The sequence below is a fragment of the Ixodes scapularis genome, unplaced genomic scaffold (assembly GCF_016920785.2).
Source record: "Ixodes scapularis isolate PalLabHiFi unplaced genomic scaffold, ASM1692078v2 PGA_scaffold0__279_contigs__length_252992795, whole genome shotgun sequence".
In the NCBI taxonomy this organism is placed as follows: domain Eukaryota; kingdom Metazoa; phylum Arthropoda; class Arachnida; order Ixodida; family Ixodidae; genus Ixodes; species Ixodes scapularis.
In genome coordinates, this window is record NW_024609835.1 from 66,246,601 (window position 1) to 66,264,453 (window position 17,853).

The 17,853-nt window shown below is 42.5% G+C and overlaps 3 protein-coding genes across 3 annotated transcripts in view; 2 read left to right on the forward strand and 1 right to left on the reverse strand.

The window, feature by feature from the left end:
• The window catches only part of LOC8023943 (ataxin-7-like protein 3), a 17,707-nt gene extending 15,317 nt beyond the window's left edge, over positions 1 to 2,390 (forward strand). Inside the window, exon 11 of the mRNA XM_029980745.4 lies at positions 1,350 to 2,390. Coding sequence (XP_029836605.1) covers positions 1,350 to 1,480 — 131 coding nt within the window. The 3' untranslated portion in view covers positions 1,481 to 2,390. The remainder of the gene's footprint in view (positions 1 to 1,349) is intronic.
• LOC8023928 (checkpoint protein HUS1) lies at positions 2,360 to 15,050 on the reverse strand. Its single transcript, XM_029980746.3, has 8 exons — positions 14,791 to 15,050; positions 14,557 to 14,684; positions 13,700 to 13,876; positions 6,661 to 6,768; positions 6,241 to 6,315; positions 6,065 to 6,164; positions 5,626 to 5,733; positions 2,360 to 2,718 (listed from the first exon to the last, which is right to left on the reverse strand). The coding sequence occupies exons 1-8, from the start codon at positions 14,840 to 14,842 to the stop codon at positions 2,633 to 2,635; spliced, it is 834 nt and encodes a 277-aa protein (XP_029836606.2). The 5' UTR covers positions 14,843 to 15,050; the 3' UTR covers positions 2,360 to 2,632.
• Positions 15,051 to 15,164: 114 nt separating this feature from the next.
• On the forward strand, positions 15,165 to 17,391 carry LOC8023929 (thioredoxin domain-containing protein). The gene is made up of 8 exons (XM_002403582.5): positions 15,165 to 15,395; positions 15,506 to 15,700; positions 15,932 to 16,070; positions 16,149 to 16,211; positions 16,287 to 16,382; positions 16,449 to 16,574; positions 17,081 to 17,117; positions 17,202 to 17,391. Exons 1-8 carry the CDS (start codon positions 15,263 to 15,265, stop codon positions 17,310 to 17,312), a joined length of 900 nt encoding a protein of 299 aa, XP_002403626.2. The 5' UTR covers positions 15,165 to 15,262; the 3' UTR covers positions 17,313 to 17,391.
• The last annotated feature ends 462 nt before the right edge of the window (positions 17,392 to 17,853 follow it).

Here is a 17,853-nt window from a genome sequence, read left to right on the forward strand (position 1 = left end):
TAGGTCTATTCAGTAATTAGTTACCAATAGGCACCATTTTCAAGATCAGTAGACTCTCGGTAGATAACAAAGGTTTCTCAAAGATTTGCCGCTACGCGACCCGCGTCGGCCATGTCTGCGCTCGCACTGCCCTCTCTTTGTCGTCGTTCCAAGCGATTGTGTGCTTAGTTTCCTTTCCTTCTGCTTTCCTGAGGTGGTGGCCCTGTCCCGCGTGTCTAGTTTCCTCTGGCTACACGGGGCAGATCGGCCCTTCACGGAGTGGAATGGCTCATGATTTTTGTCTATGTACTGCTTAGTGTACAAAGTAAACCGCACGACACTGTTAGCATGAACATGACGTCGGCGCCTTTTACGTCTAGAAGGCACTGAACGGACGTCGTATTCCATGACTTGGGTTGGTGCCTCAAATACGTGCTTCCTACCACACTAGTACTAGTTTTGATGCGAGTACTTCAATTTGAGGAGAAAAACCTGATGATCACTTCACATCGCCACATTCAATTTACTTACACCTCCTGCACTGGTGCAGAAAAGTGTAGGGCAGTGTACTTCCGGTCGTATCTAAATACACACACCGGAAGTAGACTGCCCTACACTTTTCTGCACTGGTGCAGGAGGTGTAAGTAAATCGAACGCAGCTGGTGTTGCGCCATGTACATCGGGTACTTTTCAACACTGGTCATTTAAAGGGCGGTACAGTAACTAAGAATATGAATAACATTGGGTGCAAGAGCTGCCCAGGTGAAACCTGATGGCTCTCTAGAAATACTGCAATGAAAGTACAAACATGTGGGATGTCTCGTGGTTCCATCAAAAGTGTAGAGGGCGATGGTGGCCGCACCTCCTTAGACTCTGAAAGTCGCAGCTTCTTGGAGCTGACTAACTGGTCCCAATGCAGCTCACATGGCAGACCATCGGGCAGTGGGATGGCTCCAGTATTGCTGTTATGGAAACCTGCGAGACATTTCTACTCTACAGTAGCTTCACGTTTGTCGCAAAGAACACGGTGCTAACGACTGGTGGGTTCAATGCTACGAGAGCCCACTGGCTGCATCCCACTGTTGGGTGTGAAGTGCACAGTTACTCAGCAGTACCCATTTCCTATCTGCATTGATTTCTTCATAGATTAATTTAGGAATGCTACCCATTGGCTAACCCTGACATGCTTTTAATATGTGTAGTATCACATCCTCGGAAACTTTTGAAACGGAGCTAAAATTGATAATTACCGAAAAGATTTGGACAGCTACCTAATGCAAGCCCAGAAGCGTCTCGAGGTGGCCACGTGGCACACGGGCTTGGAAAGTGTTGAGTGTTCCAGCCAAGTCCACCTCCTCCCCCTCTCGCAGGCTCGGTGGTCAAGAAGAAGGACAAGAGGCCCTTCAGCAGCAGCGCCCTGAAGAAGTCCAAAACGAGGCCCGGCGGCAGCGGCCCTTCCAGCGCCGCCGGCGGGGACCACGTGGCCTCAGACTTGCTATGACCTCACCCACTTACAATCGCTCCAAGCAACGTGCCCGTGTGTGTGCCCCAGTGCCAAACGCAGAAAAGTTCCTCCGCGCAGCGGGAGAGCCCCGCCCCCTCCCGCCACAGCTCCAGTCGCACCTCGTGGGGGACAACACCCGTCTCCCGCCGCCTCCCGGTTTAGTCAGGAGGGGGCACTGCCGGCCGCGGCAAAAGCTTTGTTGGACTACGGGCGCACCAGTCGCCGAGGCAGCTCCGAACGCTAGTATTTATCGCCGTGATGGTTCCGTGTCCCATTCCCCTTGTGCATGTTTGTTTGTTTATCGTCTGTCTGGTGTTGCACGTGACGTGAGCCGTGTCTTCTTTGTTGTACACCTTCTAGTGATACTCCACCCCAAAGTACCGTGGTAAATTTCACCCGGTCTCTCGGGCCAGCCGTCTTTAAAAGAAAAAAAAAAAAAAAAGGAGGGGGGCAAACCCCAGACTCAGGTGTGACCGCGTTTTCCAGGGAAGGCCAATTGTGTTTTGGTTTAGAGTCTGTGATATCTGCAGCGACGCAACACCTAGGCTGACTTCTTGCGTGTTTTGTGTTATTAAGGTCACCAATCGATAAACTGGAGTGGTTCTAGAATCTCCGCGGAAGCGGTGGTGGTCCCAACTGGGCCTGCCCCTCATGGGCGGTGGGCATCCCGGGATCCTGTAGCTTTGTGCTTTTTCAGGTTCCAGAAAATGGAGGCTGACAGTGTAACTGACAGCAAAACAAACCTGGATAGTCTTTAAATTAAAGAACAAAAGCGTTACGCATTACATGATGCCTTTCTTTTTCCTTGGGATGGCAAATCGAGTGCTTTCTTTTCCTCAAAAGAAGCATCTGCTTATGTCTGAATGGCTCAGGAAAGAGTACCCTAACATCGTTTATTTGTTTCTTATTTTTTTTTTCTAATCGTTCAACTTGTTACAGTCTATAACAATGAAAATTGCAGCTTGCACACCAGTGGTTTTCCATGATATTTCTTTCCAGCTGTGATAAGCACAGGAGCGTGTTACATGGGATCACAAGGGTTTTGAGAAGGCAACCGTCAAATAAATTGCCTTGTTTTGTACTGCCACCAGCTCACCATGTGAATCTCTTCAACTTTGGTGCAGCATATTACTGCAGTCAATAGCATCCTTAAGAGTATACGCAGGGCAACAAGCACTGTAGCGATCCATTGTCATGATCAAAGACGAAGTGGCATTGTCTCTTGTGAATAATCTCTGAAACAAAAGTATGTTATACAATGAGCACATGCATTGTTTCTTGGGTGCATTTTATTAACATGCCACATCCTGCTTTCATAATACCACATAGTTGAGTTGCAATTAAGATTTTTACACATAATACACAGTTTTCATGATTGGAGGAGCCTTTACTGAATTAGGGTTCTTTCTAAAATGTTCTGATGTTGTAAAAACTTTGCCTTTAGATCTCAAATCTGAGTTCATTTTTAAGGTTCCATCGAGTGCTCTCTCTCCTGTTCCAATTCAAAATTATTCTTGTTTTTCAAGCTACAACTTTTCTGTGCAACGAAGTCCTTGGCGCACAAGCTTTGGCAAGTCAGCAAAAAGACTATTTTTTTCAAGTTGGTAGCATGTGTTTGCGAGCTATTCACATTAATCTGCATAATCTTTGCAAGCCACTCTATGCTTAATCCTAGATGCCAAATTCTATTCACTCTTCTGCTCGACTGAAGTAAAACCCAGGAACTGTGGTCACCAGACTGGGGGAAAAAAAAAAAAAAAAGGAGGAATGAGAATTTGTGTGAAAATAACCGCATGAGTTATCGGCACGGTATGAAAGCCAGTGCGCTTGCAGCAAGTTCAGACCCGAGAGGTGCCCCACTTAAAAAGACGTTGTGCATGGCCCAGAATTATTAGCCATCAGTACTAGTAGTAATCGTCCTTGCACAAAAAATGATTACTTCACTGCTGAACTGAGAAATTGACAAAAGAAAAAGTGCCTCATTCTAAAATAGGAAGGAAGGATAAGGGACATTAATTACATATTACATAGAAATGACAGAAAAAATATGAATCGCCCATCAATATTGTGATACTGTGACAAAAAAAAATGAAGGCTTGGGTGTGTGGCTTCTGAGCAGCAGGTGACCGGACCAAGCTTGGACACCCGTAAAGATGGTCATTTTGTTCTTTTGTCTCCACAATAATGTATAAGAATGCTTCTGTAGCTTCCTAATAGTTTCTTTTTATAATTTATATACTAGTCCACTAATAATCTTTCTACAGTTTCTGTAAATGGTGAGCCTGATATGGCTTTTTTATAGATAATTAATTTTTTTTACTGTAAACAACTTCATTTTTGCGAGGACCTAAATTTCACGACTTGTATAATTTTGCAAAAAATAGATCCTGCGAATATGTTTCTCTTTAACAAATGCATAGCATAACACCCTGATTCGCAAAGTTTTGTGCCCACAAAATATTTGCGAAGACCACACTGAAGTCGAATTTGTGAAATACTGAGCCCGTGAAAATAAAGTTGTTTACAGTATTTAGGAATACTGCGGCTTTCCATTGAGAGCCGTAGCAGGAGTGATATACGATAAGATATACAGAAAAAAGAACATCGACATAAGAGCAGTCTAAGTATATAGAAAAATGAACATGCACGTAAGTGATTGAATCAGAAAAAATTTGTTCCTTTAACTGTCGGATGATTCGGTCTCCAGCTTACCGACTTGACTATTGCTACTGCTATTCCATGTTTATGCAATATCTAATTTGTACACTACACAAATAATTCTGTGCAGCTATCGATAGGTTTTCTACTGGTTTCTCTGTCCTTTTTGCCATAGGGCAGCCTCCAAAACTATCTAAACGGTAATTTAAAAAGTGCAAATGACTAAGAAGAGAAGAAGGGGACAGGACACGGCGCTTACTTACAACTGTCGATTTAATAGAGCATGTAGAAAACGACAAGGTGGAAGTGAAAAAAAAAAAAAAAGATAATAAGCTTGCTACTGCTACTAAGACAACATAATTAGTTTTAGAAATCACTATAAAAATCATTTTAACTTCACCCAAACACAAAGTACTTGTCACCTATATAAAACAAGGGAAAACAAGAATAATAAGAAAAAAAAGACAGCAAATGACTAAACAGTCTTCAAGGAAAACACCAAAGGAACTGAAGTTCTTTTAGTATTAGGGTCACTGATGGAGCGCTTATGCATTTTTCACCACTGGTGAGGATGACTTGAGCCTTGTACAGTTCTCTCGTGTTTCTGTCTTCGAACTGCTTCAGAACTTTGTGTGGTTGAATGATGGTGAGCATTTTCAGTCCCTGACATGCACAGCAAGATGTCCCGCTTGTGTTGATTTCAATGTTTGGGCATGCTCTCATATTCTTGTATTAATACATTGCCCCGACCGACCTACGTATACTTTGCCGCAAGTAAATGGTATTTGGTATACCACTCCACTTTGACACTCTACATATCCGAGTCTATGTTTGACACTGCACTATGCCTGTTGATGCTGCTGGCAATTGATCTTAGGGTAAGTAAGCGCTCTGTCCTGTCCCCTTCTTCTGTTCTTAGTCATTTGTGCTTTTTAAGTCACCATCTAGATGTTCAACCAACTAGCCCCCTAATTGATCTTGATCCCCAAAGCTATTGGTCTATGTTCACTTGTGGCATTGATCATGGCCTCTGAAACCCGCTGAGCAACCTCCGGCCATTCCAATCGCTCAGCCACCCAGCAGCTCTGGTTTATTTGGTGCTTTACAAAATGGTGGCATTTTCTGACAACACTGCCTCGGCGTTCGGTCAAATGTGAGCGAACACAACAGGTGCCACCACTCGGTGGCGATGCCCAATGCTGAGCCACTTTTTCTTTGTCACAGATTACCCCAATGAATGCAGCGGATGGAGAGAGCTTAGCATTGACAATCTTGAACCCATGCACAGATAATTGGAAGTAAAAGAAAAAAGATTTTATGGCAAATGGTATTTAGGTGCACAATTTCAGGATATTAAACACCTACGCAGCTCCGTTTCCCTGAAAGCTCTGCCGAAAGGTACAGCATACCGTTTCCATAGAGTACCTTTTCACGAGCACATTTGTGCAAGGTCGAAATTTGACAATAGAATGAGCCATACTTACTGCAAGTGACCTGCCTGGGATTCAGTTGCTGTCCCACTAAAAGTGGTGTGAGCCTGCGCAAGTCAAGTCTGACCTCGTACTGTCCACTGATGAGCCCCGCAGGAGACTCTGTAAGTATGCCCCATGGTGCTTGAAGAGTGCTCAACAACATAGCTACGGAAACCGACGAAGTGGCTGAAACAAAGGCTAGTCTCTGCCACGGTGATAAATCTACACAATTGAACAGCAGCGCAGTGGGGCTTTGCACCACCCAGCACAAACTGCTTGAGGAAGCAACCGCACTAGGTTCTCGAAATTGCACTACAGATCAGCTTGGGATTTACTAAAAGTGAACAAAAGCTGCTGTCGCCTTTTACAAGGTTAAATCTTGCCATGCTGAGCAATGACGAGAAAGAGCACTGCACTCCAGATGCTACAAGCAAGCAAGCCAAAAGCCTACCTGGCACTGGAAACTGAAGTCCTTTGAAATGTGTTGTAACTGTAACCATGTCGGTCTGAACTGACATGGTCATCTCTCGGTCAGTCGAGATGCAGATGGTCTGAAATGAAGGTCCTTCAAATGGTACTGGAGAAGACACTAAAAAATCTTTGTGGGATTTGGCCAATGGCGCTTACAACGTAGGTGTTGAGGTTCTTCATTTTTTCCACTATGGTTTTGAGCACCTTCAAAGATGGCATGTGAGTGATGATCTAAAATAAGTCAGAAAAAGGAAATAAACAGCACATTGCTATTGAAAGCAGAGGTATGCTTACCAACAGGCAGAGCATGAAGCATGCCTAGGATGGCAGGATTTAAGGAAAGAGCACATTCATCCCAAAAGCCCCTTATCAAAGGCAGTTATAAAAAATTGGTAAGCACGCTCATAATCCTGGCTCCTTGCACACCATGCCTCTGACTGGAAGGCCTCTAAAATTGCCATGCGTTTATATGGCATTGTACTTTTCCTTTCGCAGATCATACACAGCTCTGAAAGCTTCCTGTCCAAGCTTGCATAACGACACAGCAATGTAAGGCGACAAAGCACAAGCACTTACATCGGCCACCTCCACCTCTGGCTCTGCGAAGTTGCCCCAGAGACGTCGAGGAATCACAGAAACGGGGACGTCGTGGACAACAGTGCGGTTTGCCGAGACCAGCGACGGCTGTAATGAGCCATATGTTGACTAGATGTTTCACATCCATATCACTCCAAAAATACTCTTCTTATAAAAAGCTTAGTGGTAGCTTTAAAGATAAACTGCAAAAGGGAGTGACTGTTTAAGTAGACTGTCCAACAGTGTCATTTACAGACTACTTTCTAAGGCACAAGGTGGAAATAACTGATGCAAACTGCCAGCCCTGTGATCAATGTTAGAAACACAGAGATGAACAGTGCCTGGGCAATAGCCCAATAATGTTAGTTTTTTTTATTTATTTTTTTATGAAGTATTGTTGGAACAGAGCCATTGTTAGAGCAAACAAGACACTGTTAGTGCGAACAAGCGATTGCCTGTTTTTCCCTTTTTTTTCGTAAAATAAAGGGCAAACCTACTATGGAGGTGGAAAGGGTTTGTTTAGTGCAGTAACCTAAGAGGTAAAACTTGATGCCTGACAATGCTTTTTCTAAATAAAACAGAAACAATAGCCAATGTCGTGTTCATGCTGACAGCGTCAAGGAATGTGCAATATACTATGTGACTTTTTGAAAAAATTAAATAAATTAGATTTGATTATAATGCAATGAAATGCAAAGGTGCAAGGGAGCTGGACAAGAATGACGAAAATAATCCCTGGAGAAGGAGAACAAGGGGGACAAAGGACAAATACAAATCTCCAAACACAGTTAGGTGACTAGTGCGCGACCGAAAAAATCCACCTGGTCCGGGATGGAGCCCGGGACAGGCCAGATATGTAGCTTGATTAACAAGCAGAGGTAACTAAAAACAACACATAAAAGAAAAAGAAAAACACATCTTTGCTTAAAAGAAGCCCAAAACAAGCAAAACAGCCAACAAAGCAAAGATCTTTATAACCCTAATTTGTTACTGAAAAACAAAAGCTCATATATAAACAAAATAAAATGCAGCCTTTGCAGTGACTTCCACCACAATAAACAAACCATGCAAAGGCCCTTTCACAATTGTTTCTGAATGACAAGTAACTTGTTGCAACTAAAAGGCAACCGAATTTCACACTGTAAGTGAATCTATGCTACGACTATTTCTTAAAGCCTCAGCACCCTGTATCTTCTTCCTAACATTTCTTTTGGAAGTTTTTGTTACCACACACTTTTCTGGTCAGTATTTAACTATTTTTCAGCTAAATCCTTTGACTTCGTGTTTTCCACACTCAGTCTGAGGGATGCTGTGAACGCTCTTGGCTTCAGAGGCACTGCTCTGAAAGACTCCAGCACCATTTACTTCTTTGTAGTAGCACACTTACACCGATGCCAAGAGAGTATTGTGCAACAGTCGTCAATGAATCACAGAGCTTCTCCTTAAGCTCAAGCTTGACCCTGATTGTCCACTTGGAGGACAATGAGGGTCAACTTACGCATCACCTGCGGGACACACACTGGAACTTTAACATTATATTACTGAGTGATGCCCAGAGAAAAACCGTCTGATTCCAATAGTTCCACTAGATTTGTTTGGTGTTAGCGAAAGGATCTGTAAATACAAATTTCTGCATGCAGATCCGCACAATATAAGATATAAACTTGTAAGCATGTATACGTTCCTCGTAATATACAGTCTAGCAAATACAGTAACTGTTTAAAAAGCAAGTCTTTTTGCCCATAAGCCAACTCCAAATGTTGCTCGGTATTGTTTCCTTTTAGTAATGACCCCCCATACTCTTGTTTCAGCACACCTTGGCAAACAGCAAAAGCTGCGGGCTGCTCGAGTCGGTGGAGCAACACAGCGTGAAAGTACACAACCACTCTCCACAGCAGAAATGTGCTTTGACGGCACATTGCCACGCGGTTCATTTTAACGCTCCCACTGACTACCAGAATTGCAAATTTTGCCATTTGCCTAGTAGTTATGCTGAAATTAAGTATAGTGACCTTCTGGGCTCTAAAATTTTCTTTAAGGGAGTCATAAGTTTTAAATGAAGACTTTTCTAAATAAATACAATGCCAAAGGACAAGACACAAAATATGGGAGAACATTGTTGAAACATTCTCGGCTTATTAATTTTTTCCATCTTTTACGTTCATGAATGCTGGTCTCGCTCAATTTTAATAACATGTATTTCTGTTTGTTGAAGTAGCCTTCCCGGCTGTTACGTGCAAAAACTGCCCCCAGATGCGGCTGGCTGCAAGCGCATTGCTCCACTCCCTCTTTTTCACCTCTCCTCCCCTCTGATGTGCTCCTTTACCCTGTGGGCATGACCTTAGAATAAAGTGGAGAGGAATTCACGTTTTCGCAATTGCCTGTTCATCTTTTCATCTCTCATTGTGCTCTGTCTGCAGTGCACACCTTTCAAGCTTTACCATTTAACAATGACACGTCTATCGAGCTTCACCGCTTTGCATCGGCGTGCTAGGAGCACTGGCTAATGCAGGGGGACCATCTGCATTAGCTTGATCGGTTTGGACATTTCACTCGCTCCTATAGGTCGACATTCTCTGGTTACGACCGTAAAATTACAAACATCCTGAATTCAACAAACCCTAATTTAGAAAGAACTGTATGGGAAAAAATATGTCGGTCTACGTCCGAATAAATATAATAGCAGACTTGTACACGTCACTGAAAAATAGTAAGGAATTACATTTACAACTACACGAGGCTCAATTGTAATTAAATACAATTACAATTACCCCTCTACAAAAGTAAGTGACCGTTACCCCAAAAAGTAATCCGTTACTTTCGTGGCGTTACTTTCAACATTATTGTCCTCAATTAAGAAACAAAGGAAAGAGGGTTATCCAAGTTCTTATTGTTGCCACCTGTTCCATTTATTGACGGCTCTCGGAAGTCTCGTCAGACATTTTGCGTTATTTCTTACTCGATGTGTCGACTGCTACGCTGAACAAACTTTGAACTGAGGCACTGGATAGGAGTGCCATATTGTGCCTCAAGAACGTTTTATGCTCTGCATTGAGCTTTTTCAGCGAAGCAATGGAAGTACTATTTACCTCGAAGATAGAGCAGAGCATCGTCGTTGCAGCCGTTGCCTGATATTCGAGAATTTTAGTAGATCGTTCCGATACCTCCGATAACGATATGATGCATGTGCAAAGACGATGGCGGAGTATCGGGTATTGTTACCGGAGTCATCGGACCGATTTACTAAAATTCTCTACTGTCGAAATTGCGAAGCTGTATAAGTTGTCATACATCTAGCCAAAACTAGAATAAGAATTGATTTATGTACATCTTACTATACCAGCATATACACGTATTGCCAGACAATAGCAAAACATAGTTGTAACAGTAAGGTGATAAAATAATAAATATGGTCTTGCTCTATATTCTCCTTCCTTTAGTTCTGAATAGGTCAAACCTCGATCGAGACGTAGGTGAATAAAAAACAATTTCCAATATATATATATATAAAAAAAAAAAAAAGAAACACCAGAACACTTATAACAACAATTAATTAGAACATCGGTTAAAACAAGGAAATGTAAACGCACGTTTGCCGTGGGTACCTTTCTTGGTGCCGTTAAAAGATGCACGGGGCACGGACCGACTGCAGTTTACTCTGGTGTTCTCCAGATACATGTCCGCTGATGCCACGGGCAGCGAAGCCCGTGGCCACACTATGCACCACTCACGAGTTTCACTCTCTCCTCAAGCCCAGAATCTCAAAAAAAAAGAAGAAAAAAGGAAAACTTGCGAAGTGCTCGCAAAAAAAGGACGACTCACAAAAAGTGTGACTGAGATGCAGGTAACCTGGCTGGAATTCACAAATAAAGTGGGCCAACCCTAGAAGTTTGGGTACAAAAAAGTAAGTAGCTTTTAAATCAGGGTCAAATTAGGTGAAAGAAGCAGAAAAAAATACATCCAATTTTCTAAGAGAATGTGATAACTGTGCACCAACGAATCAGGATGATTGTGGCAATAACGCCTTCACATATCACATCTCTTTTAGTGGATTTTAAGGTAGACGGAGCGTTTACTCGTGTTTGGAAAACTAAGAGTGGCAAGCCTTGCTTTGCGCTGGTCAATTCGCGTGACAGTGTCACTGTGATCAACTTTATTTAAAAAAGAAAAAACTAACTTTTCTTTAGAAAAGTCCTGAAGAAAATGTAACAGATTACAACGAATCCGTTTCATAAAAAATGTAAGGGAATTACTTTAAAATTACTCTAGAAAATATGTAATTATTCCGTTACTAAATTACTAATAAATGTAAGGGATTACAAGCAATTTCGTTACTTGTAACAGATTACTTACAAGTCTGTATAATAGTTCCCCACAGTCAGGAAACTCCATGTGAAATACGTCGCTGGTAACAGTTGCCTGTGTTATCGGTTGCTACGTTTTCACAGATGATACTTTATCCTCTACTGCAGCCCCTGAAAAACGTGTCTATGAAGTTCTATTGTACTTAAAACCAGTGTGTCGAACCGAAAAAAATATGGGTTTGGTTACGGTTCAGGTTCAGGTAAATTTATTTTGTTCCGGTTCAGTTCCAGTTCGATTAATTCGATCCGCAAACCGGTTCGGAAATTATAAATGACAAATTGCAACATCAAAATAAATTACAAATAAAACATCTGAAATCAGCACATACGAAACGGGATACATCGTAGTGTAAGGCTCAGGGATTTCTACCAGGAATGGTTTCTTTATGTGCACTCAAAGGTTACCTCACCGACGTTTACGCATTCAGACTTCATCTAATTGGGTCCGATGCAGTAGCTGTAAATTCCGCGACCTCCTTACAAACCCACTTACAAGTAGAACTCGCTAACTATCCCGCCATCTCGGCGTGTAAGCAATTGAAGGAACAGTGGGGAGAAAATACAGCTTTCTTTATTTGAACTAGCCTTCGAAAACTCAAATTAGACCCTTAAAGAACTTTTCATTAAACAAGATACGGAATATGAAAAACACTTCACCGAATGCAACGCCAGAAGGACGTAATAGGATAAATATTAAAATAGAAGAGTTCGCTGTGTCACAAATATGTTAGCTTCTAAGTGCCTATACGAAACCGGATGCATTATTATCAAACTCCACAGCCTTTTCTTTTCTCATTCCGATGGAACCAAGCTTTAAGAACTCGCGCGTTCGAGAAACGTGTTATGAAATGAGCGCACAGCAGCATTTAGGATTTACGAGATAGTAGGAAAATGAAATCCTGTGACGCAATTTTTTTTTTTTTTTTGCACAGCCTTCCAATTTTTTTTTTTCCGTGCAAGCCACGACCAGCGCAATACTGGTTCCTATGTCAAGATTCATGGATGCAGCGTTTATATTCTTAAGACTGAGTGGAGAAGAAAAATATGTAAGCGAGGTGTGTGTCAGTTGACGGCACTTAAAAAACAAATGGCATTGATAGCACATTCATTGTCAACAGTGCGTGGCCGAACCGTTTTGACATGAGCCAGTAACCGTTATTTTTTTTCCGGTTCAGTTCCGGTTCGGGTTCATCACGATAACAATATAACGGTTCGGGTTCAGTTCCGGAAAAAATACCGGTTCGGGTCCGGTTCGGTTCCAATTCGGTTCGGTTCCGGTTCGACACCCTGCTTAAAACGTGTCGTATATAAGGAGACAATAAAAATTATTGAGAGGGTAGAGAGATGTCACTGACAGGCAATTAAGTAGTTTTACGTATATCTGAATACCTGAAAAAATACAGTACAGTAACAGACCATACTGCAATATCCCAAGAAGGTGAAAATAAGCAGCGAGGTAACTTTCGGTGTGCGATCAAAAAAAGTTGAAAAAATGCTAGTTTTAGATTTTGTGACCTGCGAAACTGGTGATTGCAGGGAGGGGCAATCAACCAAAAGACTATTGTCCTTCCCCATCAGCAATGTTTGCTTATCTCCCGTCTTGGCTTAGTAAGACCTCTTCTGCCAAGGTCACCATTGGTCAGGGCCCTGCAATTACTAGAATTAAGTGGGCTATCTTTTGGTATTTCTGAAAAAATTGCATACTGTGCCAAAAATAGGAGTGGGTTATCTTTCGGGGGTGGGGCATCTCCCGAAATATTACAGGTAGTTAAATTCACCAAGTCACATTTCACTGCTGCAGCTAGGAGAAACTTGGAATTAAACTCAAGCTCTCATTATAGACAGACAATTCTTTTCCAGATATCCTACAACAATAGTCATAATCATAGTTTACCACACAGACAACATAATAACTTCCTGCTTTTGTTTTTAATCCCCCTAAAAAAAAATATCTGCACAAAAATATTAAATTTTTGACAGTAAGGAATGTGGCTACTTCCTATATCAAACAGATTTTTTTTTTTCTTGTTTGATCACTGGCAGCAAGATAGATGCACTCCACAAGAAAGTTCCTTCAATTATAAGAGCTGTTCCACTTGACTTCTACAGAAGCTGGCATGCCTTAGTTTAAAGATATCATATAATTTTATTATGTCTGCATTCTGACACGTGCTAGGTGGTTCTGGTTCTCCATTTTTATGGTTTCATCACAAATTAGTACTTAGTGTGGCCGAATATCTCTTTTTGGCTGGGACAGTCTCATTTTTAAGTTCATTTGTGCCATCCTGTCATTCTGTTTCAATGAAGTCTCATGTCCCGTTTTCATGGGACTATGCATAGTTAAAAAATAAGTACAAATCCGAAAGTTCGATTCGCAACATTTCTTTCACACTGATTAAAAAAAAAAAAAAAAAGGAAGGTACTTGCATTCTCAACAAAGAACTCTACAAAAATGTGTTTTTTTACACTGGACTGAATAGTAGTTCAGCTTTTCTCTGCCTCGCTCCCCTCCCTTCGCCTCCCGAAGTACCGTTTTAATATTTTAACTTTGCTTATTACAAGGGTTGAACACTCTTACTCCCTGCTCTGGTTCTGGTTGGCATGAAAAAGAAGGCCAAACTTTGGGAACAATGATAACAAAAAGAAAAATTTGCTTTGAGGCCTACGATGCATACCAGTTCGATCTCCAGGCTCAAACAGGGAGTTTGCTTTTTTGTCAGCTTGATCTTGAGGGATTTCGCAGCCACCGATGACCTGAGTGCTCTTACAAGGTGCTCCATGACCACATCCAGGTAAATTTCGTTGAACTCTTCTGAGACACCCTGCATATTGAATTCTTGGAAAATCGTCTCCTGAAAGTAGTGCAGAAGCATAGATGTGCCCAGTGATTTCCCTACACACACACCCTTGTTTTTCTGAAGGCATCCCCTTAATTTGCAACGACTCCTCTATTCTTAATGCCTCGCACCCCCTAAAATTGAGACATTCCCCCTCATTTCAATTCCTGGGGAAACCCGGCCCTGGATGTGCCTCTTATTGACTGCAGGGAGTCTTCACAGGTGCCCTGAATGTGTACTTAAGAATAGGGTTAACAGCTACACATGCATTACTCGCTAGGAAACCAAAGTGTGGAGCAGGGATGAAGCCTGTGCGTTATTGTCTGTTAATTTGTTCCCATAATTAATGGGCTTCTGGCTGGTGCCAATTTCAACGTTTGTCTAAATGGCACAGGCTTGAACATACATGTGCATGATGAGCGGTGGATCTGTAGACACTGGAATGGTGTATATATTCCATGCATTCATTTCTTGCAGTGTACTAAGTCCGACTTCATTTGGTGCTTTGTAGAGTACTCAAGGATGGGCAATTTTGAGCCCAACCGCCCAGCCCACCCTTCTCCCTTAAATTATATGTTGCAGCACAAACCTTGGATCAATAAGCAAAAGCTGACCCTTCCACTTTTTCTTTTTTACTTTTAATGTTAATGTAAGGTTAATTTACATTACGACAAGCCTGTTTTCCACAACTTTACCTGGGGAACCTCGGCCCACAAGAACCCACCGCCGCTGACAGCGTCTTCGTTGACGATAAAAAAGACCGCGTCCAATGTAATACGCACGGCTGCGACTTTTGCTAACTTGGAAATAGTGTGAACGATCTCTGAAAATGGAAGAACATAAAGTCACATTTGCTTGCTCGTGTTTTGGGGGCTCCAATTCAGTTCTTCGGCGTTTTTAAAAGTGTTAAAAAGCGATTGAATACTTACTTGTAAACTGCTGGAGAGAGACTATGTCCACGATGCGAGCGCGAAACTTCATCTTTTGAAATTCGCGTACCGTCTGAATGTGATTCGGGTTAATTTCAAGCGTTTAAACTTTTTTTTTTTTTTTTTTTTGCGCTGCATTGACGTTTTTTATGAATTCCCGAACAACTAACCAAACCACCGAACGACTAATGTTTAAACGGTTAAACTGCGCAAAGGGACGAAACAAACGCACAAACCGCAACAAATTTTCTGCCCACACTGTCCGCAGACACCACGTGGTTTTGTCAATTCTAGCTAGGTAGCGCAAATCGCAGTCCAATTCATTTAGCAACTAGATTTTTTTTTATCTATCTATTCACAACCGGTTGTGATTTATCTATTCATTCGTTTCTTCTTTTCCTGGTTTTGAACTTTTTCCGTTCCTCCTTTATCGCGGCGGCGGTACCAGCGGTACACGTGTACAGTGTTTACAATGTTTTGCACCTTGGTGTTGCCTTTAGTTATTCTTTTATTAGCGCCGCAATTCTATGCTGCATCAAACGACCAGCTGCTAGATAGCTTTAACGCTGCAGTCACACAGTCGAAGCGACTACTAGTTATTTTCAGTACGTATGTCAAAAAGGCACTTCTGCGGTGTCACTGCGTCTCTCTTTTTATTTTTTTCTTATATCATCGCATTTTCATAAAGACTAAATTCCGTCACTTATTTTTACAGCGCAGGAATGCTGCGCTTGTACGGAATGCGTCGAAGCCGAAGAGATACTGAAGGCAAAGGCGGCTGACCTGGAAGACGACTTCGGAGTGACCACGTTCAAAGTGACCGCAAGACGGGACATCGAGGGTCGTTACGGAGTAACAGCGCGTCCTAGCATCATCTTTTTCCGTGACGGCATACCCGCACTGTACGAGGGTAATGAGGCTACGTTGTTTTCGTTTACGGTCTGTTGCAGGTTAACTATAGCAGGACAAAAGCTCCTCCCACAAGGCCCTTCACGCTTTCCACTTTAGCGGAGGAAAGCACCAATCATTTCGAGCAGACGGCTTTGTGGGAGGAACCTGTGCTACTATTCTTAACCTACAACAGAGTATAGCACCACTGTCAACTATTTGCTACCGTAACACTTCGTTTTACTTCGTACAGGCCAGTACCACCCAGACTCCATTATTGATTGGGTGGCTCAGACTCTGGAGCCAGCCACAAAAGCTCTTAATGATGATACTTTCGAACATCTGACACAAGCTGCTACTGGAGCAACCACTGGAAACTGGCTAGTCGTGTTGTAAGGAACCTTACTAATGGATCCTTCCCCTTGCGATTACTATATGCTTTGACACAGTGTCTGTGTTATTTCTCAAAGCTACAAGGATACTTGCGTGAAAGACGAAGCAGCGACATCTCTGCTTGAAGGTTTGTCGTCTAAGTAAGTATACAGTAACCGAATACGATTGTTTCCTTATGGTGTTGTGGCTTCAGTGCATGCTCTTGTGCGCTTCAGGATTAAGGGAACAACAAATGTGGCCAAAGTTGACATGGAAACGTGTCCGGGCCTGGTGGAAAGGTTCAAGATAAAAGACTGTCCAACCATCTACTTGTGAGTGTTTCTCGTTCACTAAAGCTCTAAACATCAGCAGTGGACTAAATGGTCCTTCTCTTTTAGCTTCCGTCTTGGCAAGATGTACAGGTATGAACCAAAGAAACTCGATGTCAAGTCGTTGAAGCATTTTGCGGAACATCTTTACAAGAACATGAAGGCCCATCCAGTCCCAGTACCTCAAACACCATTGTAAGTGAACAATCTTACGGTGGCAAGTTGAAATTGGTTTTCATGCTGATCGAACTGTGCCGGAAGGATTACCAAGAAGCGACACTGACTAGGGAGAGACGCGACATTCACAAGCAAGTGCTTACTTGTGCTTGTAGTATGGTCTTCCTAGTCCCATTGTCGTTTATTGGTCACCCTTTGCAGTGCAGTTCAATTAAAGCATGAAAAACAACCAACTAGCCCAATCTCAAACATTGTTGACATTGGGTGCGTATCATGAGTGTACAACGTTTTAGCAAATGATATATCACTAAGGCAAGTGTCCACCCACCCGCAGCCCCTTCGTTTACGCCGCTTTGCGGCGACTCCTTACACCCACCTGGCCCACCCGTACAGGCCGCTTCGCGGCGACTGACCATTCACTAAAGTGCCCTTCGATGAAAAGTCGGGGGCGGGACTTTGTTTGCTAACGTTGTTCGACCAACTTAGTGCCACCCATTGACATTGTTCTATTTTAAACTTTGCAGCGACAGGATGATAGAGCATATTGCTGCATTCCTCAAGGTAATATTTTTTCATCTTTTTCAAAAACAACCGCGCACTCCCAAGCTTGCCGTGTCATGACCAATGCACTTTATTTTTTGGTAGGAACACAGGAGAGCTGTTTTGCTGGGATTCACGGCAGCATTTTCTGTTGCTTACACTTTGTTCAAAGTCTTTACCCTCAAGAATAGGGCGAAGACCGTTAAAAAAGAATGAGTACAGAAGCAGAAGCCATGTCAAATATTTTTGTACATCAAAGTTTCAAATAAAGCTGGTATTTTGTTCCAGGTTCTCACCCATGCCTCTAGGATTGGCCTTAATAATGACAAAAAACAAACAAGTGTGGGGTAACTAGAACAAAAAATAGTTGCAGTGTTTACAATATGCTCAGCATGCCAAAACCAAGAGCCTCATCCATCGTATAAAAGGATGCGATCAAACCTCCATTCTTTCGTCCAGTGAAGTTGCCACACAAAATACCCGAAGAGCTCGATGCATGTTACTGTAGCTGGAAGTCCGCTAGGTACACCTCACACCTGAAAACTTCTCTGAAGCATAAATTGATATGGAAATCCACATTCAGAGAGTAGACTGAACTTGGTCAATCGTATTAGAATCAATACTCTACTGAAACACACACCGCGCGACACCGTAAACATGACATCGGCTCCTCTTTTGCATTTTACTCCTAAAAGGTATTGGTGGGCACCAAACATTGCTCCTCAGGTTAGTGCCCCAAGGGAGCACTTTCTATAAC

Bases quoted from the DNA above. Each gene is read 5' to 3' on its own strand.
- LOC8023928 (XM_029980746.3), bottom strand. From the start codon at position 14,842: ATGAAGTTTCGCGCTCGCATCGTGGACATAGTCTCTCTCCAGCAGTTT. The intron at 6,316-6,660 runs GTAAGTGCTTGT...GACTTATTTTAG, and splicing joins CAGAGGTGGAGGTGGCCGAT to ATCATCACTCACATGCCATC. The intron at 6,165-6,240 runs GTAAGCGCCATT...CCTTCATTTCAG, and splicing joins AGAACCTCAACACCTACGTT to ACCATCTGCATCTCGACTGA.
- LOC8023929 (XM_002403582.5), top strand. From the start codon at position 15,263: ATGTTTTGCACCTTGGTGTTGCCTTTAGTTATTCTTTTATTAGCGCCG. The intron at 15,396-15,505 runs GTACGTATGTCA...TTATTTTTACAG, and splicing joins GCGACTACTAGTTATTTTCA to CGCAGGAATGCTGCGCTTGT. The intron at 16,575-17,080 runs GTAAGTGAACAA...TAAACTTTGCAG, and splicing joins CCAGTACCTCAAACACCATT to CGACAGGATGATAGAGCATA.